The sequence below is a fragment of the Maniola hyperantus genome, chromosome 7, assembly GCF_902806685.2.
Source record: "Maniola hyperantus chromosome 7, iAphHyp1.2, whole genome shotgun sequence".
Taxonomy (NCBI): domain Eukaryota; kingdom Metazoa; phylum Arthropoda; class Insecta; order Lepidoptera; family Nymphalidae; genus Maniola; species Maniola hyperantus.
The window spans coordinates 16,294,236-16,310,994 of record NC_048542.1 but is presented as its reverse complement, the minus strand read 5'-3'; the positions used below and the strand labels follow the sequence as shown (position 1 = coordinate 16,310,994).

The 16,759-nt window shown below is 43.7% G+C and overlaps 1 protein-coding gene and 4 non-coding genes across 5 annotated transcripts; 1 reads left to right on the top strand and 4 right to left on the bottom strand.

The window, feature by feature from the left end:
- The first annotated feature begins 324 nt into the window (after positions 1-324).
- Positions 325-15,547, top strand: LOC117984099 (glucose dehydrogenase [FAD, quinone]-like). Its single transcript, XM_034970749.2, has 5 exons — positions 325-589; positions 5,305-5,562; positions 11,383-11,540; positions 13,890-14,004; positions 14,112-15,547. The coding sequence occupies exons 2-5, from the start codon at positions 5,305-5,307 to the stop codon at positions 15,444-15,446; spliced, it is 1,866 nt and encodes a 621-aa protein (XP_034826640.1). The 5' UTR covers positions 325-589; the 3' UTR covers positions 15,447-15,547.
- On the bottom strand, positions 1,135-1,216 carry TRNAS-CGA (transfer RNA serine (anticodon CGA)). Its single transcript has one exon. It is a non-coding gene; the product is annotated as a tRNA-Ser (tRNA).
- Positions 1,829-1,900, bottom strand: TRNAC-GCA (transfer RNA cysteine (anticodon GCA)). Its single transcript has one exon. It is a non-coding gene; the product is annotated as a tRNA-Cys (tRNA).
- LOC117984131 (5S ribosomal RNA) lies at positions 2,280-2,398 on the bottom strand. Its single transcript, XR_004673772.1, has one exon. It is a non-coding gene; the product is annotated as a 5S ribosomal RNA (ribosomal RNA).
- Positions 4,785-4,971, bottom strand: LOC117984138 (U2 spliceosomal RNA). The gene has a single exon (XR_004673779.1). It is a non-coding gene; the product is annotated as a U2 spliceosomal RNA (small nuclear RNA).
- Positions 15,548-16,759: the final 1,212 nt, after the last annotated feature.

The window sequence follows — 16,759 nt, the reverse complement described above, 5'->3', positions numbered from 1 at the left end:
AAATCAAGTTTGTTTGTTTGTTTGTATTTATTTATTTCGATTTAGACTCATTACAAGCGCTTACGAAAGTCAGATCGGCATAGAACAATACAATAATAAAATGATTGTACAAAATATGGCATATTATAATCTAGATAATACTAGTTAAAGATGGCATAAAATTATTAAGTTACTCAAGCACCTTGTCGTATTTTGTAAAAAAATTACATAAATGCACTAGAAAAAAGAAGTCTAATGCTTATGTCCCGCCCTACCCAGAAATCGTTGGGAGCTCTGCACTCGAAATTGTAGATTATACCTATAGGACACACAATCCAGTTGGGTAGGTCCATAGAGCAGAAACAAAGAGGAGTTGGCCTAAGCAACTGTGCACTGTGATTTTCAACTAGGTCCTGACGTCATCACTGTGGGCGGGGCCTTAGTTAGTATGCTGTCTGCGTTCGTCAGGTTCACATATATTGAGACTCGTATTATCGGTGTGTTTTCGCGTTTTTAAGAACAAAAGGATGAAGTGTTGTGTTTTATCGTGTCAAAGTTATTCAGACAGACGTTCTGAATCTGATGCTATGAATGGTATCACATTTCATTTGTAAGTAATTTTATACGTAATTATTAAAATAGTTCTAGATTATTGACATCTAGTGTGAGGATAGCTGAACTATGTAGTGACATCAATATATCGATGTTAGGTCGCTAAGCGAGTAGTTTTGCTACTAACCCGCAGATGGAAAATTGAGAAGTGGGCGGCGTTCCACAACCCCTCACCCCGCAAAATGTCACTCGATATTTCATAGGGAAATCTTAATACAACATCTCCTCTTTGTTTCTGCTCTATGATCAAATCAGAAATGAGAAGATCCGTAGGAGAACTAGAGTAACCGACATAGCTCAACGGGTTGCGAAGCTGTAGTGGCAATGGGCAGGGCACATTGTTCGGATGAACTGAAGCTGAAGATATTTTTATGCGTAATAGTTTTTGATTAATCGTGCAAAATGTCAAAAAATATGATTGTAGTACGGAACTTTAGTGCGCGAGTCTGATTTGTAATTGGCCGGTTATTTTATTAATTAAAAAACTAAAGGCACGCGGACGAAAGCGTGGACATCTAGTTAAAAAATAAAATGAAAAATTTCCGCAGCCGGTAGGATTCGAACCTACGCTCCCAGAGGGAATCTGATTTCGAGTCAGACGCCTTAACCACTCGGCCACGACTGCTGTATTTCCTGTGGCGAAATAGTGCTACGTATTTTGTCTACATTGGGGTTTATGACAATATAACATACCAGAGTGAACTAGAGTAACTAGCTCGACCTGCGTTACACTGTGACTCGCATGTCATCCACTTATTGCACGTCAGGAACTCTCACACAAGTGCCGACTACAACTGTACCAACTCTACATAATTTAAATTACATCTCAATAGTTGTACCCTCTATTATACGATGCTTGAAGCCTTGAACACGTTGAATATAATAGATAGTCGGACATACATGATTCAGCTGAGCCTGCTATTCATCATGATCAACCCATCGCAATCTCACTACTGAGCACGGGTCTCCTTACAGAATGAGAAGGGTTTGGCCATAGTCCACCACGCTGGCCATGTGCAGGTGGACTGCGTACCACTCAGGTTTCCTCACGATGTTTTCCCAAGTGATATTAATTAATTTCTTAAATCACCTGAATTCACACGTGGCCGTGGTCCAAATTATAATAATAATATGTACTTAGGTATTTTTAGCTTTCTGGAACAATATTTTTACGATTTCATAGCCTATAAAAATGCAGTCCCAGAGACAGACATAAAGAAAAAAACATGCATGTTCCAGGGGACACCCGGGTTCGAACCGGGGAGCATTCGATCTGCAGTCGAATGCTCTACCACTGAGCTGTATCCCCGCCGATGCAAGGGCCAAAATTGAGAACTATAAACATATTCTATCTACCGTCAATTTATCGAATAACATACATACATACTTAGATTAATCAGAGAAAAAAAATCCGTCAAAAATCACAGTGAGCGTTGACCATTTTGAGGCACCAAGTACCAACCAATCACAAACGAAACTATGTTTTCGAATTGAATTTAAAATGTTTTTGAAAACATGTTGGCGATTGGTTGGTGTGACTCAAAAATGGTTACCGCCCGCCGAAATTTTTGTCTCTGTTATTTCCATAGGATTACGTAACAGAGAGAGCACTAAATTAACTTCTTTCCGTGGATAGAGTATACCTAGTAAAATAATTATGTACTTAAAAAACCACAGAAGCAAAAATAGGCCAACATCACGCGGTGTTCCCAGGCGGTCACCCATCCAAGTACTGACCGCGCCCGATGTTGCTTAACTTCGGTGATCGGACGAGAACCGGTGTTTTCAACATGGTATGGACGTTGGCGACAGAATAACGAAATAAATTGACCTTTTGATTACATAACATACTATAATATAACTTGGTTTTTTTCGACATTGTTATGCGATTTGTCTATGTCCTCAACAATCTACATGATATGAGTTTAATTATTATTTAACCCATAGATTTAGCGTAAATCTATGGTTAAGGTAAGCTTTGTAAGGTATGGTTAAGGTAACGGATTTTTAAAAATATTTTTATTTATTCCTGCTGTCACGTCTTATCTAGATGATAATATAACCTGCTAATATTTAAATCATAATTAAATACCTACTGAAACTTATATTTCTCGCAATTAACCGGTTTTTATTTGGTTCCCATATTCATAACTAGCTTTTGCTGCGATTTCGTCCGCGCATCATTGCCATCTCTACTTGTTTGAAAAATCGATAGGTAGACGTTGGGGTCCCAAGGCAACCTTGCACAAGAAAGCGCAGCATTGGAAGACCTCCCACTAGGTGACCTGTCACCTGACCAGACGACATTGAACGAGTCGCAAGTAGCCGCTGGATGGCGGCGGCGCAAGACCGTGGCGTGTGGAAGTCCCTACAAGAGACCTATCTCCAGTAGTGGACGTCTATCGGTTGATAACGATGATAATGATGAAGAATATTTAGGTATATTGCGTAGGTAGGTTAATTGATTTTTAATTATTATTTACTGTTCTCGTAAAAAAATGTCGGCGGATATTATGAATTATAATCGATTAAATAATAATTGTTATAAGTAGGTAATAGGTACAGTGGCCCTGAATTGAATTTATCTTGGGTTACTTTGTATGCTTTGTTGTAATCGCAGTTCGGAGGCCTGCGTCCACGGTACTGGTCAGTGCACAGTGGTCACGGTATGTACCTATGCCTAAGTACATTGCGACAAGGCCATCATGGCGCGTGGCGAAAATCGGAACTAACGTTGCCGCCAAGTGTCTTCTTTGTTCGTGTTTGAATATTCTTTCTAAGCCTTTGTTCTCTAACAGCGCCGCCCTGTTAATGTCATCCATGTGCCAAGAGAGCCTTGTCGCACTGTACCTATTGCAAGTTTGCGCTCAATTCTGATTTTAATTATGCACATATTTGTAAAATCCTTTAAGTAGGTAACGTTTATTTATCTCGAACACTATTAGTTATTTGTTGTGATTTTATTGCGTTTACTTACTTCTTGAGAATTTGATTATTCACTTTATTAGGTTGTTCGTCAATTTTGGACCGACATTAAAAATGCGTCACTCGATTGCCATCTCGACCTGTCGCGGACTTATAGAATAATTCGAGCGTCGCGTCGTCGGGTCGAAACTCGAAACAATCGACACACAAATAATTATTCTATCAACAACGATGGTGATTAATCCTGGAATTCATAATCAAGGAGGACGATTCAAATCTAGAGAACAAATTCAACCTTTATACAATGCATTAAAGTTGTGTATGACACATGTCTGAATCGTCCTCTAAAGAAGCCCCTATCACAGTTTTACGATCCTGAATCTGTGCCTATAAATTCCAATGTTAATCTGTTATGTAGCCGAGAAGCAGAACACTATCAAACGAAACGATACAAACGCTGTCAGTCAGATATTCCTATCTTGTATATTGTATAGTGAATTGTATATTGTAGCTGACACTTCAGTGGTTATAGTAATTATACAGTAAGTAATAAGTACTCCACTAATTTTATCATGTCAATTGTGGCTAATTCCTTTGTACATAATCTCTAAACTAAACTAAAATATCACGTCTAAATCTATTGCTATCCCTTTCATAATGTTGCTTGCGGAAAAGGAAAGCACTAGATTTAGACCTGTTAATTTAGTTTAGTTTAGAGATTGTGTACTAGAGAATCGGCCCCTATAATATTATTCTGTGGTTACACTATACACTATCAAAATCAAACGAAACGATACGAAAGCTGTCAGTCAGATATATTCCCATTTCCCAATGATGACGGATCCACGCCACCCTTATACTTAAATATTGTAATTTGAACTTTTGAATTTGAATTTTGAAGTTTGAACTACTTTTCTAGCTAAGACAAGACTTCAGAATTATTAGCGAGTTATCAGTTAGAAAGTACAATACAATATGTACTAAGTAGGTACTTATATATTGTATTGTACTATTTTTATCCCGACTAATATTATAAAGGCGAAAGTTTGTATGTGTGTGTGTGTGTATGTTTGTTACTCCTTCACGCAAAAACTACTGGACGGATTTAGCTGAAATTCGGAATGAACATAAATTATACCCTGAATTAACACATAGGCTACTTTTTATCCCGGAAAATCAAAGAGTTCCCGCGGGATTTTGAAAAACGTAAATCCACGCGGACGAAGACGACTAGTGCTAGTTTTTATTAGTTATCATAGTTCAGTAATAATATTAGGACCGATCCCGGAGGCATTGCAAGTTGCAATGCCGGGCCGACCCGTGACGGGAGTGGAGCGCGAGCGAGCCCCGAACATCCCGTCGAGACTGAGTCCGGGAACTTTCAGATGTTAAGCTGAAAAGAACAGATACTGTACTATGATCTTATTGATCTTGGCCAAAAGGCCGAGAAGCGATACCGACGCCGCGCCGCGCGCCCGCCTCCTTCCGCGCGAGGCGACCTCCCCAGCGCGACTCCGAAGTACTCATGCTTAACAACTTTTTCACCTAGATTGTCGCCAACGTCCATACCATGTTGAATACACCGGTTCTCGTCCGATCACCGAAGTTAAGCAACATCGGGCGCGGTCAGTACTTGGATGGGTGACCGCCTGACGTGATTGAAGGACAAACCAACAAACCAATAAACCAACAAACTAACAAACCAACAAACAAACACACTTTCGCATTTACAATAAGGGTACTGATAATCAGGGTGTTGATATAATAAGGGTACTGATTAACTTCCAGATGATCTGGCAGCCCCTAAACATCACAGAAGTATGCCCGCCCTACACTCCGATCTCGGCGTGCTCCAACTTCGGGCTGGTGTACCTCAGCCTGCTGGTGCAGCTGTACGGCGGCTCCGCTGACAAGAGGAGGCAGGCGATGTGCGAGATGGAAGGCCAGAAGAGCAGACGACACAAAGAGTATGACTTCATAGTGGTGGGCGCGGGCTCGGCGGGCTGTGTCGTCGCCAACAGACTGACGGAGAACCCCAAGTGGAAGGTAACGACACGGACACTCGACACTAAGGCAGGAGAAACGAGTAGAACTAGAAACTATAAACGAGTTGACGATCAGCGAGAAGCGAGTGTGCAAGTGCGACGAGCGATTACTTGCGCCAGCCGCCATTCGACCGCTCAGTCCTGTGCAAACCTGCGCGCGCCTTACACGTGTAATACAACAACAGCGAGCGAGCATCGCTGAGCGAGTTTATTTTTGAAAGCTCGTCGCTCAGCGACAAAACTAGTATTTAGCGAGTCGTCGCCGACAGTGTGAACAGTGAGAGAGCAACTTTTGATATATGCATCTCTTTCGTTTACACGGAATGTACCTACATTATTGTGCGTTTCTTGAGAGAGAAAATCGCCGATAGTTAGTCGTTTTCTCGCCGGCGGTCGGACTACTGCCTAATGTCAACACTATGCCCTTTTGCTGCGCGTTTGCGGTAGAATGACAGTTACGATGTCACGATCGCAATCACCTCCGCTTGTTTGATGCTTGCTCACTATTGGCTACAAATTACAATGCATTGTTGCAACAAGAGTAGCACAAATTCAGCCAATCACAACAATTGAGATTGTAATTGTGATTGAAGCAGGTTTTACGTATAAACAACTTAACCTCCAATCCGGGTTTATTAGTCTTGGGATGACCCTAGTATGAATCAAACGCAGTTCCAATGTCCACAGTCTTATATTCAGGTACACTTGTAACATCCACTTAGTTTATATCTAGCTTAATTAATCACCTCGTACTTATATCTCGCTTAATTACTTTTATACCGTTCCTCTTTTACTCCCGCGCGCTGTCACACCTCCACTCACGGGTGACAGATCGCAGGTTTTTCTGTGTTGCCCACAGTCGTCCATCCTGCTCCAGATATGTCCCCATATCTGACCACTCGGCCTTCCAACCGAGGGTAATGCCCTCATACCCATAACTCAATAGGAGCAACATAGAATACCTTAACAGTCCTATATTATAATTAATATGATTAGTATAATAATTCCTCTAACAGATCAAAGCTAACATTGTTAGATTTAACAAGTGCACAAAACAAGTGCCAATGAGACCTACAAAATACTGGTATCAATAATCATTATGTACATTGCAATCAACATCTGTAAGTCTAATTCTTATAAATACACAACAAATCACACTGAGATAAGTAAATAGTAAATACTATAAGTCATTCTGATTTAAGCTTGATATTAAGAAAATTCTATAATCTAGTTATTGTTAGTGATATACGTATACAACCAATTCACAATAGTATAATCAAATATTGAAATCAACCCAATTTATGTTAATACTTAATACAAGGAAATTATAGTAAAATCAATAATTTAATTTTTAAATATTATTATGAACTACATATTCTTCAAGTTTGTATTTGTATTTAGTAATACGTGAATAAATATTTGCATGGCAAATGTGGCAATACTAATTATGAGAATTATAAAACATCTTTGGTAAATTGCATTTAAAGCGAATAAAATATAATCAAACTTAAACAAAACAACAACGAGGAAAGAAAAGAAGGATAGTGAATTATCACCAACTTGAATTCTGAGTGCTAAGTACTCTATGATTTTAAACCATGTCACTATCAGTTTTCAATTAAAGTAAGTTTGTTTGCCCTTTCCTTCTTACCACTGTAATGACATGAATTCTAATCCTACATAATGCTCTAATGCAACACAAATACAATATTTTCACTAGTATAAACATTTTAAGAGATATGGTAAGAGTGGTTGGATCCCATTGACCATTACTAACACTTTATACAAAATTAATCACAAAGTTCTACAATATACCAATGAACCTAACTACTTCTGTAGACTTCATAATTTCTTTAAACTTAAAAATAAATTAAAAGAATATCTTATAATCCAATTTTCTCATACAATTGATGAATATTTGATATGAGTTGACCTTGATTATAATGTCTTTGTAGTGTTTCATGAATTATCAATTTGACTATCGTGAATTGACATTTAATTATTCTCAAGTGGTACCTACTGATTGACACCGTTGAAAAAAATAATAATATTACAATATAAGTATGTAACGTAAAACAAATAATAAGAAAACAATATGCCAATCTTTAATTGCATATATGTAGTATTATACTAAGCAATATCGGTAAGTATATGAATAATGATTGTAAAATATTTTTGCAGACCAGAAAGGCAGAGATGTCGGCACAGATATTATGTGACCATATTTTGTACTCTACTTGAATAACAATAAAAGATAATTACCTATCAAATTGAATTATTGAATATTGAACCAATATTCTTGATGTCTACGAAATCAAGATAAATAATATGGTTAAATGTAGTTGTTATTATTAATAAGTACTAAGATCGATACAAACCACAATGTATTCTAAGGAGAACCCAATAATCATATTATTTCAGAAATTTAAAGAAACATGAATCCACTAATTGATAATGATACACAGTACAGATCACTATGAGATGTACAATGTGCACAATGTAATCCTATATTTTCAAATAACTGAGACGACTGCCTCTGACTGTATCTCGATTGTAGTACAACAAATACTATTATTAATATAACAAAATAAGTCACAATGATGTTAGCCAAGGTATTATTGTAATATTATAAACTCGTTACCCGTGGTGCCCCATATCATCCTTGCACTAGGGGTAGATGCATGCATAACTGTGTCTACCATAAGCCCCGTAAGTGCGATAGAGAGCGCAACAGACGGCGTTTTGTTGCCCCATTATTGTCTCGCAAGCAACGAGTCCTTGATGGCACTATAGACTTAATTGATGTAACATACAATAAAATCTGATTTCTGGAAACTTCCATTCTTGTACATTCTTGAGCGCGTAAGGACGAACGATGCCAGAGACCCTCGTCCTCTTATGATAATATGGTTAACTTGAACACGGTGATTGAGGACAGACAGCACCCAACGCTGCACCAACCCAGCGTCATGCTGAGCCGTGAATTGCTGCATCGGTCACCGTTGCTTGTCTCGTGTCAGTGTGTGACAAATGAATGACAAAGATGTAGGAAATTATTTCGTGATACATTGGTGTACTTATACGCTTTGATAACATATCAGCGATCCATACATTAATACCTAGCGAGTGAAGTAAGCAAGCCTTCGTGCGCGAACTGCTTATACAGTCTATTGGAATAGATGTTACTTGAAATAGTATTTAAGAATTTGCTCTTTACTGTGCTGTTTCCACCAAACATCAACGTAATACAATGAGTGACTGCGAAGATGTGCATTAACATGAACCGATATTTAGCATTTACAATCAGCATTTCATTTTAGATCTACTTTAAAGGGTCTATACAACTTCTACTACGTACCGAATTCAGCAAGACATAATTAATATATTATTACTGAATACGTCCATTATAAGAACTTTAATTTGAATTTAAGTAACCCTTGAACATTAGTAAGTATCTGCTAGAACAGGTAAAGTGATTTCCAACCATGATATCTACTTCTGTACCCCTATTCTGTAGATAAATCTATTATTATTAATAAAAAGGATACACCCTTTCCACTTGCCGACCCCGATTTAGTCTGCTTGTTTTCCATCAAATTAACTGGACTCCCTCTTGTCACCATCGCGACCCGATCAGTTGCTGAAGTTCATACTGAAGATCACCGTCCACTCGCATCGGGATTATCGAATCAGGTTTTACCAGACTATTATTGTTCGTCATTTTTCGGACGCTTCGTCAGCCGTTTTCCAATTCGTTTGTTGGTTCTTACTAGGACCAGCTTTTGTCACCGGAATACGATCCATTGTTTACGTCAGTATTGCCACCTTCCATTTGTCATTCTTGATTCCTTATTCTTAGGTTTATATTATAGTCAATGCTGCCCTCCTTTGGCACGATTGCTACAAAATCAAAAATTTCCACTTGCTGTATGTCACAATTGGGACATGAATTAAATTTTCCAATAACAATATGTCTCATTTGGAACATATAAAATAGACAACCTTTGACACAATTGGGACAAGGTATATTACATAAACTATTCTCAGCAATTACCGCTTATCACACCAGGAATAAGTCCATACATAAGTCGGTATTCTTTTCTCCCATTTGCCACTTGGTTCATCATAAAATATTCTCAGGAATCACCGCTTATCACACTAGGAATAAGTCCATACATAAGTCGGTATTCGTTTCCCTTATTTGCTTGTTGGGTTATCATAAAATATTCTCAAGAATCACCGCTTATCTCACCAGGAATAAGTCCATACATAAGTCGGTATTCTTTTCTCTCATTTGCCGGTTGGTTCATCATAAAATATTCTCAGGAATCACCGCTCATCACACCAGGAATAAATCCATACATAAGTCGGTATTCTTTTCAACTATTCTCAGGAATCACCGCTTATCGCACCAGGAATAAGTCCATACATAAGTCGGTATTCGTTTCACTTATTTGCTTGTTAGGTTATCATAAAATACTCTCAAGAATCACCGCTTATCACACCAGGAATAAATCCATACATAAGTCGGTATTCTTTTCAACTATACTCAGGAATCACCGCTTATCGCACCAGGAATAAGTCCATACATAAGTCGGTATTCGTTTCACTTATTTGCTTGTTAGGTTATCATAAAATACTCTCAAGAATCACCGCTTTCAATACAACCTATGGATGCATTGGACCCATCGACCTACGTACTTCTGCTTGTTCCAGACAGTATAAGGTGCTTTCCTCCAACCAATCTCTTGAGTAGTTGCGTTGGAGACAAGTCCTCCAACTCGACACAGGTCTACTCAAGTAGGTACTCCCAAAGTAATAGTGTAGCACCATTGCAGTTTGTATGTATTTCATATTCACTTTGTTATTCGTTCAGGTAGGTTTCTTCATATAATTTCCGATATAAGTACCTAATAAATATGTTGCTATGCGTCTTGTACAGGCACTTTTAACATCTTCCAGGATAGACCCGCATTTTTGGGCATGAATCACATCCAATCTTCTGATATAAACAACTTAACCTCCAATCCGGGTTTATTAGTCTTGGGATGACCCTAGTATGAATCAAACGCAGTTCCAATGTCCACAGTCTTATATTCAGGTACACTTGTAACATCCACTTAGTTTATATCTAGCTTAATTAATCACCTAGTACTTATATCTCGCTTAATTACTTTTATACCGTTCCTCTTTTACTCCCGCGCGCTGTCACACCTCCACTCACGGGTGACAGATCGCAGGTTTTTCTGTGTTGCCCACATACGACATCGACCTACAGGGAAACGAGCCAATAGGGAAGTAATAAACCGCACGTCATTTGTCGCAGATCACGGACGTAGCCGCCGCGTCAGCTATGCAAAGAAAAGAAAAGACAAAACGTTTATTTTTTAAAGCTGTACCACACATTACCAGTTAGAACTGGTTACGTTATGCGTCGTGTTTCGACGAGACCGTAGGAATTGGTGTTGCGCTGGCTCACTTAGCGTCAGCTGCTGGCTTCGCCTGGGTACTACCCATATTATAAATGCGAAAGTGTGTTTGTTTCTTGGCTAGTTATTTTGTCCTTCAATCATGTCGCAACGGAGCAACGGATCGACGTCATTTTTTGCAGACATAGGGTACTTTTTATCCCGGAAAATCAGAGAGTTCCCACGGGATTTTTAAAAACCTAATCCACGCAAACGAAGTCGGGGGCATCAGCTAGTAATTTATAATTATAATTATACCTGTTTTTCTGATTACAAAAAAAACCCCGTTTAAAACCCCGTTTCTGACTGACCTTGTTTTTGAAGGAGACGCCTTCACACCTTCAAATGTCCAGGTGCTGTTACTAGAAGCCGGCCCCGAGGAGCCGGACGTGACGCTGGTGCCGGGCCTGTCCACCGCTGTGCTGGGCTCCAACATCGACTGGCGATACTCCACGGAGCCCAACGGCAAGAGCTGTCTCGCGCACCCGGGGGGACGATGCGCGTGGCCGCGGTATGTTTAGGGCTCAAATGTCCAGGTGCTGTTACTAGAAGCCGGCCCCGAGGAGCCGGACGTGACGCTGGTGCCGGGCCTGTCCACCGCTGTGCTGGGCTCCAACATCGACTGGCGAAACTCCACGGAGCCAAACGGCAAGAGCTGTCTCGCGCACCCGGGGGGACGATGCGCGTGGCCGCGGTATGTTTAGGGCTCAAATGTCCAGGTGCTGTTACTAGAAGCCGGCCCCGAGGAGCCGGACGTGACGCTGGTGCCGGGCCTGTCCACCGCTGTGCTGGGCTCCAACATCGACTGGCGATACTCCACGGAGCCCAACGGCAAGAGCTGTCTCGCGCACCCGGGGGGACGATGCGCGTGGCCGCGGTATGTTTAGGGCTCAAATGTCCAGGTGCTGTTACTAGAAGCCGGCCCCGAGGAGCCGGACGTGACGCTGGTGCCGGGCCTGTCCACCGCTGTGCTGGGCTCCAACATCGACTGGCGATACTCCACGGAGCCCAACGGCAAGAGCTGTCTCGCGCACCCGGGGGGACGATGCGCGTGGCCGCGGTATGTTTAGGGCTCAAATGTCCAGGTGCTGTTACTAGAAGCCGGCCCCGAGGAGCCGGACGTGACGCTGGTGCCGGGCCTGTCCACCGCTGTGCTGGGCTCCAACATCGACTGGCGATACTCCACGGAGCCCAACGGCAAGAGCTGTCTCGCGCACCCGGGGGGACGATGCGCGTGGCCGCGGTATGTTTAGGGCTCAAATGTCCAGGTGCTGTTACTAGAAGCCGGCCCCGAGGAGCCGGACGTGACGCTGGTGCCGGGCCTGTCCACCGCTGTGCTGGGCTCCAACATCGACTGGCGAAACTCCACGGAGCCCAACGGCAAGAGCTGTCTCGCGCACCCGGGGGGACGATGCGCGTGGCCGCGGTATGTTTAGGGCTCAAATGTCCAGGTGCTGTTACTAGAAGCCGGCCCCGAGGAGCCGGACGTGACGCTGGTGCCGGGCCTGTCCACCGCTGTGCTGGGCTCCAACATCGACTGGCGAAACTCCACGGAGCCCAACGGCAAGAGCTGTCTCGCGCACCCGGGGGGACGATGCGCGTGGCCGCGGTATGTTTAGGGCTCAAATGTCCAGGTGCTGTTACTAGAAGCCGGCCCCGAGGAGCCGGACGTGACGCTGGTGCCGGGCCTGTCCACCGCTGTGCTGGGCTCCAACATCGACTGGCGATACTCCACGGAGCCCAACGGCAAGAGCTGTCTCGCGCACCCGGGGGGACGATGCGCGTGGCCGCGGTATGTTTAGGGCTCAAATGTCCAGGTGCTGTTACTAGAAGCCGGCCCCGAGGAGCCGGACGTGACGCTGGTGCCGGGCCTGTCCACCGCTGTGCTGGGCTCCAACATCGACTGGCGATACTCCACGGAGCCAAACGGCAAGAGCTGTCTCGCGCACCCGGGGGGACGATGCGCGTGGCCGCGGTATGTTTAGGGCTCAAATGTCCAGGTGCTGTTACTAGAAGCCGGCCCCGAGGAGCCGGACGTGACGCTGGTGCCGGGCCTGTCCACCGCTGTGCTGGGCTCCAACATCGACTGGCGATACTCCACGGAGCCCAACGGCAAGAGCTGTCTCGCGCACCCGGGGGGACGATGCGCGTGGCCGCGGTATGTTTAGGGCTCAAATGTCCAGGTGCTGTTACTAGAAGCCGGCCCCGAGGAGCCGGACGTGACGCTGGTGCCGGGCCTGTCCACCGCTGTGCTGGGCTCCAACATCGACTGGCGATACTCCACGGAGCCCAACGGCAAGAGCTGTCTCGCGCACCCGGGGGGACGATGCGCGTGGCCGCGGTATGTTTAGGGCTCAAATGTCCAGGTGCTGTTACTAGAAGCCGGCCCCGAGGAGCCGGACGTGACGCTGGTGCCGGGCCTGTCCACCGCTGTGCTGGGCTCCAACATCGACTGGCGATACTCCACGGAGCCCAACGGCAAGAGCTGTCTCGCGCACCCGGGGGGACGATGCGCGTGGCCGCGGTATGCTTAGGGCTCAAATGTCCAGGTGCTGTTACTAGAAGCCGGCCCCGAGGAGCCGGACGTGACGCTGGTGCCGGGCCTGTCCACCGCTGTGCTGGGCTCCAACATCGACTGGCGATACTCCACGGAGCCCAACGGCAAGAGCTGTCTCGCGCACCCGGGGGGACGATGCGCGTGGCCGCGGTGTGCTTAGGTTTCCATCCTGCTTATCATCATAATTTTAATTCTCAATCCATTGCTGGTTCACTACTGCATGAGGGTCTCTTCTCACAATGAAAGGCATTTGTCCACGCTGGCCTTAGTCCATTGAAAGTTAAATTCAGTATTTTTATTCAGGGGGAAAACAATGGGCGGGTCGAGTTCTATCAACTCACTGGCTTACATCAGGGGCAACCGAGCTGACTACGACGAATGGGCCAGCATGGGGAATGAGGGCTGGAGCTATGAAGAGGTGAGTAACTTCTGTGTTCGCGTTTGACACAGAGACAGGTAGACACAAAATTGAAGTTTTTCTATTTAGATCAATACAGAAGATGAAGTATATTGTTGTATCCCCAGGTGCTGCCATTCTTCAGGAAATCTGAGCGGAACTTGAACATAGAAGTCCTCAACAGCAAATACCACGGCGCTAAAGGCGAGCAATACGTGTCGAGGTATCCCTACATCGACAAACCCTCTCTCATGCTAACTGCAGGGTTCAATCAAGGCGGCCTGCCTCTAGTAGATTACAACGGAGCTCATCAACTTGGCACCATGCAAGCACAAGCGGTATCGCTAGATGGTGAGAGAGTGTCTACCAACATTGCTTTCATCCAACCTATCCGAAACAAAAGACCTAACCTCGATATTGAAACTAACTCTGAAGCCACTAAAATATTAATAGACGAGTCTAAACATGCTTACGGAATTGTTTATGTTAAAAACGGTAAAAAGTACACAGCGTACGCCAAAAAAGAGGTAATCCTCAGCGCCGGATCTATTAACTCACCTAAACTGCTAATGTTATCCGGAATAGGGCCGAAGGACCATTTAGAAAGCTTGGGCATTCCTGTGGTACAAGATCTGCCGGTCGGGGAGAATTTGCACGATCACGTCACTTTCAGTGGTATGATACTCGCCCTATCGAACAAAACTGCTACAACAGTCAGCGAAGAAGAGATCCTGCGCGCCGTCGAAGACTACGCGCAAATGAAATTCAAAAGAGGTCCGTTGTCGGGGAACGGCCCAGTAAATTCGGTTTCTTTTCTCAAAACCGACGCAGATCTAATCGCGCCAAATGTACAGTTCCAAGTTAATAGCATTCCCAACTGGAGAGAGTTTATACAAGATCCTGTGACAGCAGAGAATGTAGCGATAATGCCGACATCGTTCTACGACGCGGTGTTGCCGCGACCAATGAATTTGGTGCCGAGAAGTAGAGGCGTACTTCTGTTGAACGAGACTGATCCAAACGGTCATCCGTTGTTGTATGCCAACTACTTTGGTGACGAGAGAGACTTCGTACCTCTGTTGAAGGCGATTCGGTTTTTACTGTCTCTAGAAGATACTGTAGCATTTCGGTCTCACGGGGCGCATTTCGTGCGGGAGCCGTTGCCGTATTGTAAGAACTACGAGTGGGGCACAGACGAGTACTTCATATGCCTGATGCAAGCGTACACTTCGACCACGTACCACCCCGTGGGCACGTGCAGGATGGGCCCGCAGGGGGACAGACGGGCCGTGTTGGACAATCAGCTGCGCGTGCACGGCGTCGACGCACTGCGCGTGATCGACGCGTCTATGATGCCTGTAGTGGTGCGAGGGAACACTAATGCACCGACTATCATGATCGGCGAGAGAGGTGTAGACTTCGTTATACGCTACTGGAGGGGACGAACGCAAAATTATTGTTGAAGAATCAGAACCAAAAATATTGTGGTCGAGGCACAGCGTCTTTTCTGATGACGAATTAAACACGGCTTTTTATACTTGGACTTCCGGTTAGAATTGGCATAGTGGAAACAAAAATTGGAGAAGACCCGAAGGTCTTTTGTGATGACAACCATTTCTCATGCATAACGACTTTTTATCTCCTCTGTGTTATGTTTTCACTATACCAATTTCAACAAATTTAAGTCATCAAAAAAGACTCAACTCCACCCCATGTTGGTAAACTGTTATTCGTAGTTAATATTAGTCCTTGTGATTGAAGTTAGTTATACCTACCGTTATACTTATTATTTTGTTTTAATAAAAAAGTAACAAACTATATCTCTTTCTCTCTCTCTGCACCAAAACACTTCGGGATGGTAAACGTCATCATCTACATCCATACTGTCCAGTGTCCAGTTCTGCGACGCATCAATTAAAAACGCGAACTTATGCAAACCATCAAAATCGTTTGAACTGTTGGGCCTTGAAAAGCTAGCAGACAGACAGACAGACATACACACTTTCGCATTTATAATATTAGTATGGATGAGTGGCGTGAATCCTAAAACTCGTGAATCAAAGAATAGTCGTTTCATAGCCTACCTAGAAAGGTCTAGGTAGGCTACGAAACAACTAGGTAAGGACCTAGCGTCAAATGTATAGTAGGTAACATTGACGCTTGCTAATGACTTCGAAGCCTCGACGTTTTGTTACAAGTTCCCCTGTTGATATTGAGTATTGAGTCAGATCTTCTCATCGTCAATTTCCCAGTGCCTGAAGACGAAAGTCTTCAACCAGTGTGTTCTTGCCGTCCTCACCTATGGTGCTGAAACGTGGACACTGACAAACGGCCTTGTTCACAAATTCAAAGTCGCTCAGCGAGCTATGGAGAGGGCTATCTTAGGAGTTTCCCTGAGGGATAAGATCCGAAATGAGGAAGATCCGCAGGAGAACCAAGGTCACTGACATAGCCCAAACTATTAGCAAGCGATGGCCGTTGGAGCCGGAAAGTCCATGAGTGGAGACCGCGTTTAAGCAAGCGTAATGTGGGACGCCCTCCAGCACGATGGACCGACGATATAAAGAGGCTGGCGGGAAGTGGCTGGATGAGGAAGGCTGAGGACCGGGTGTGGTGGCGCTCTTTAGAGAAGGCCTATGTCCAACAGTAGATGTCCACAGGCTGATGATGATGATGATGATGATGATGATGATGATGATGATGATGATGATGATGATGATGATGATGATGATGATGATGATGATGAAGTAATACATAGTAATTCAATGGTCGTGAA

Bases quoted from the DNA above. Each gene is read 5' to 3' on its own strand.
- LOC117984099 (XM_034970749.2), top strand. From the start codon at position 5,305: ATGATCTGGCAGCCCCTAAACATCACAGAAGTATGCCCGCCCTACACT. The intron at 5,563-11,382 runs GTAACGACACGG...TCAAATGTCCAG, and splicing joins CGGAGAACCCCAAGTGGAAG to GTGCTGTTACTAGAAGCCGG. The intron at 14,005-14,111 runs GTGAGTAACTTC...TTGTATCCCCAG, and splicing joins AGGGCTGGAGCTATGAAGAG to GTGCTGCCATTCTTCAGGAA.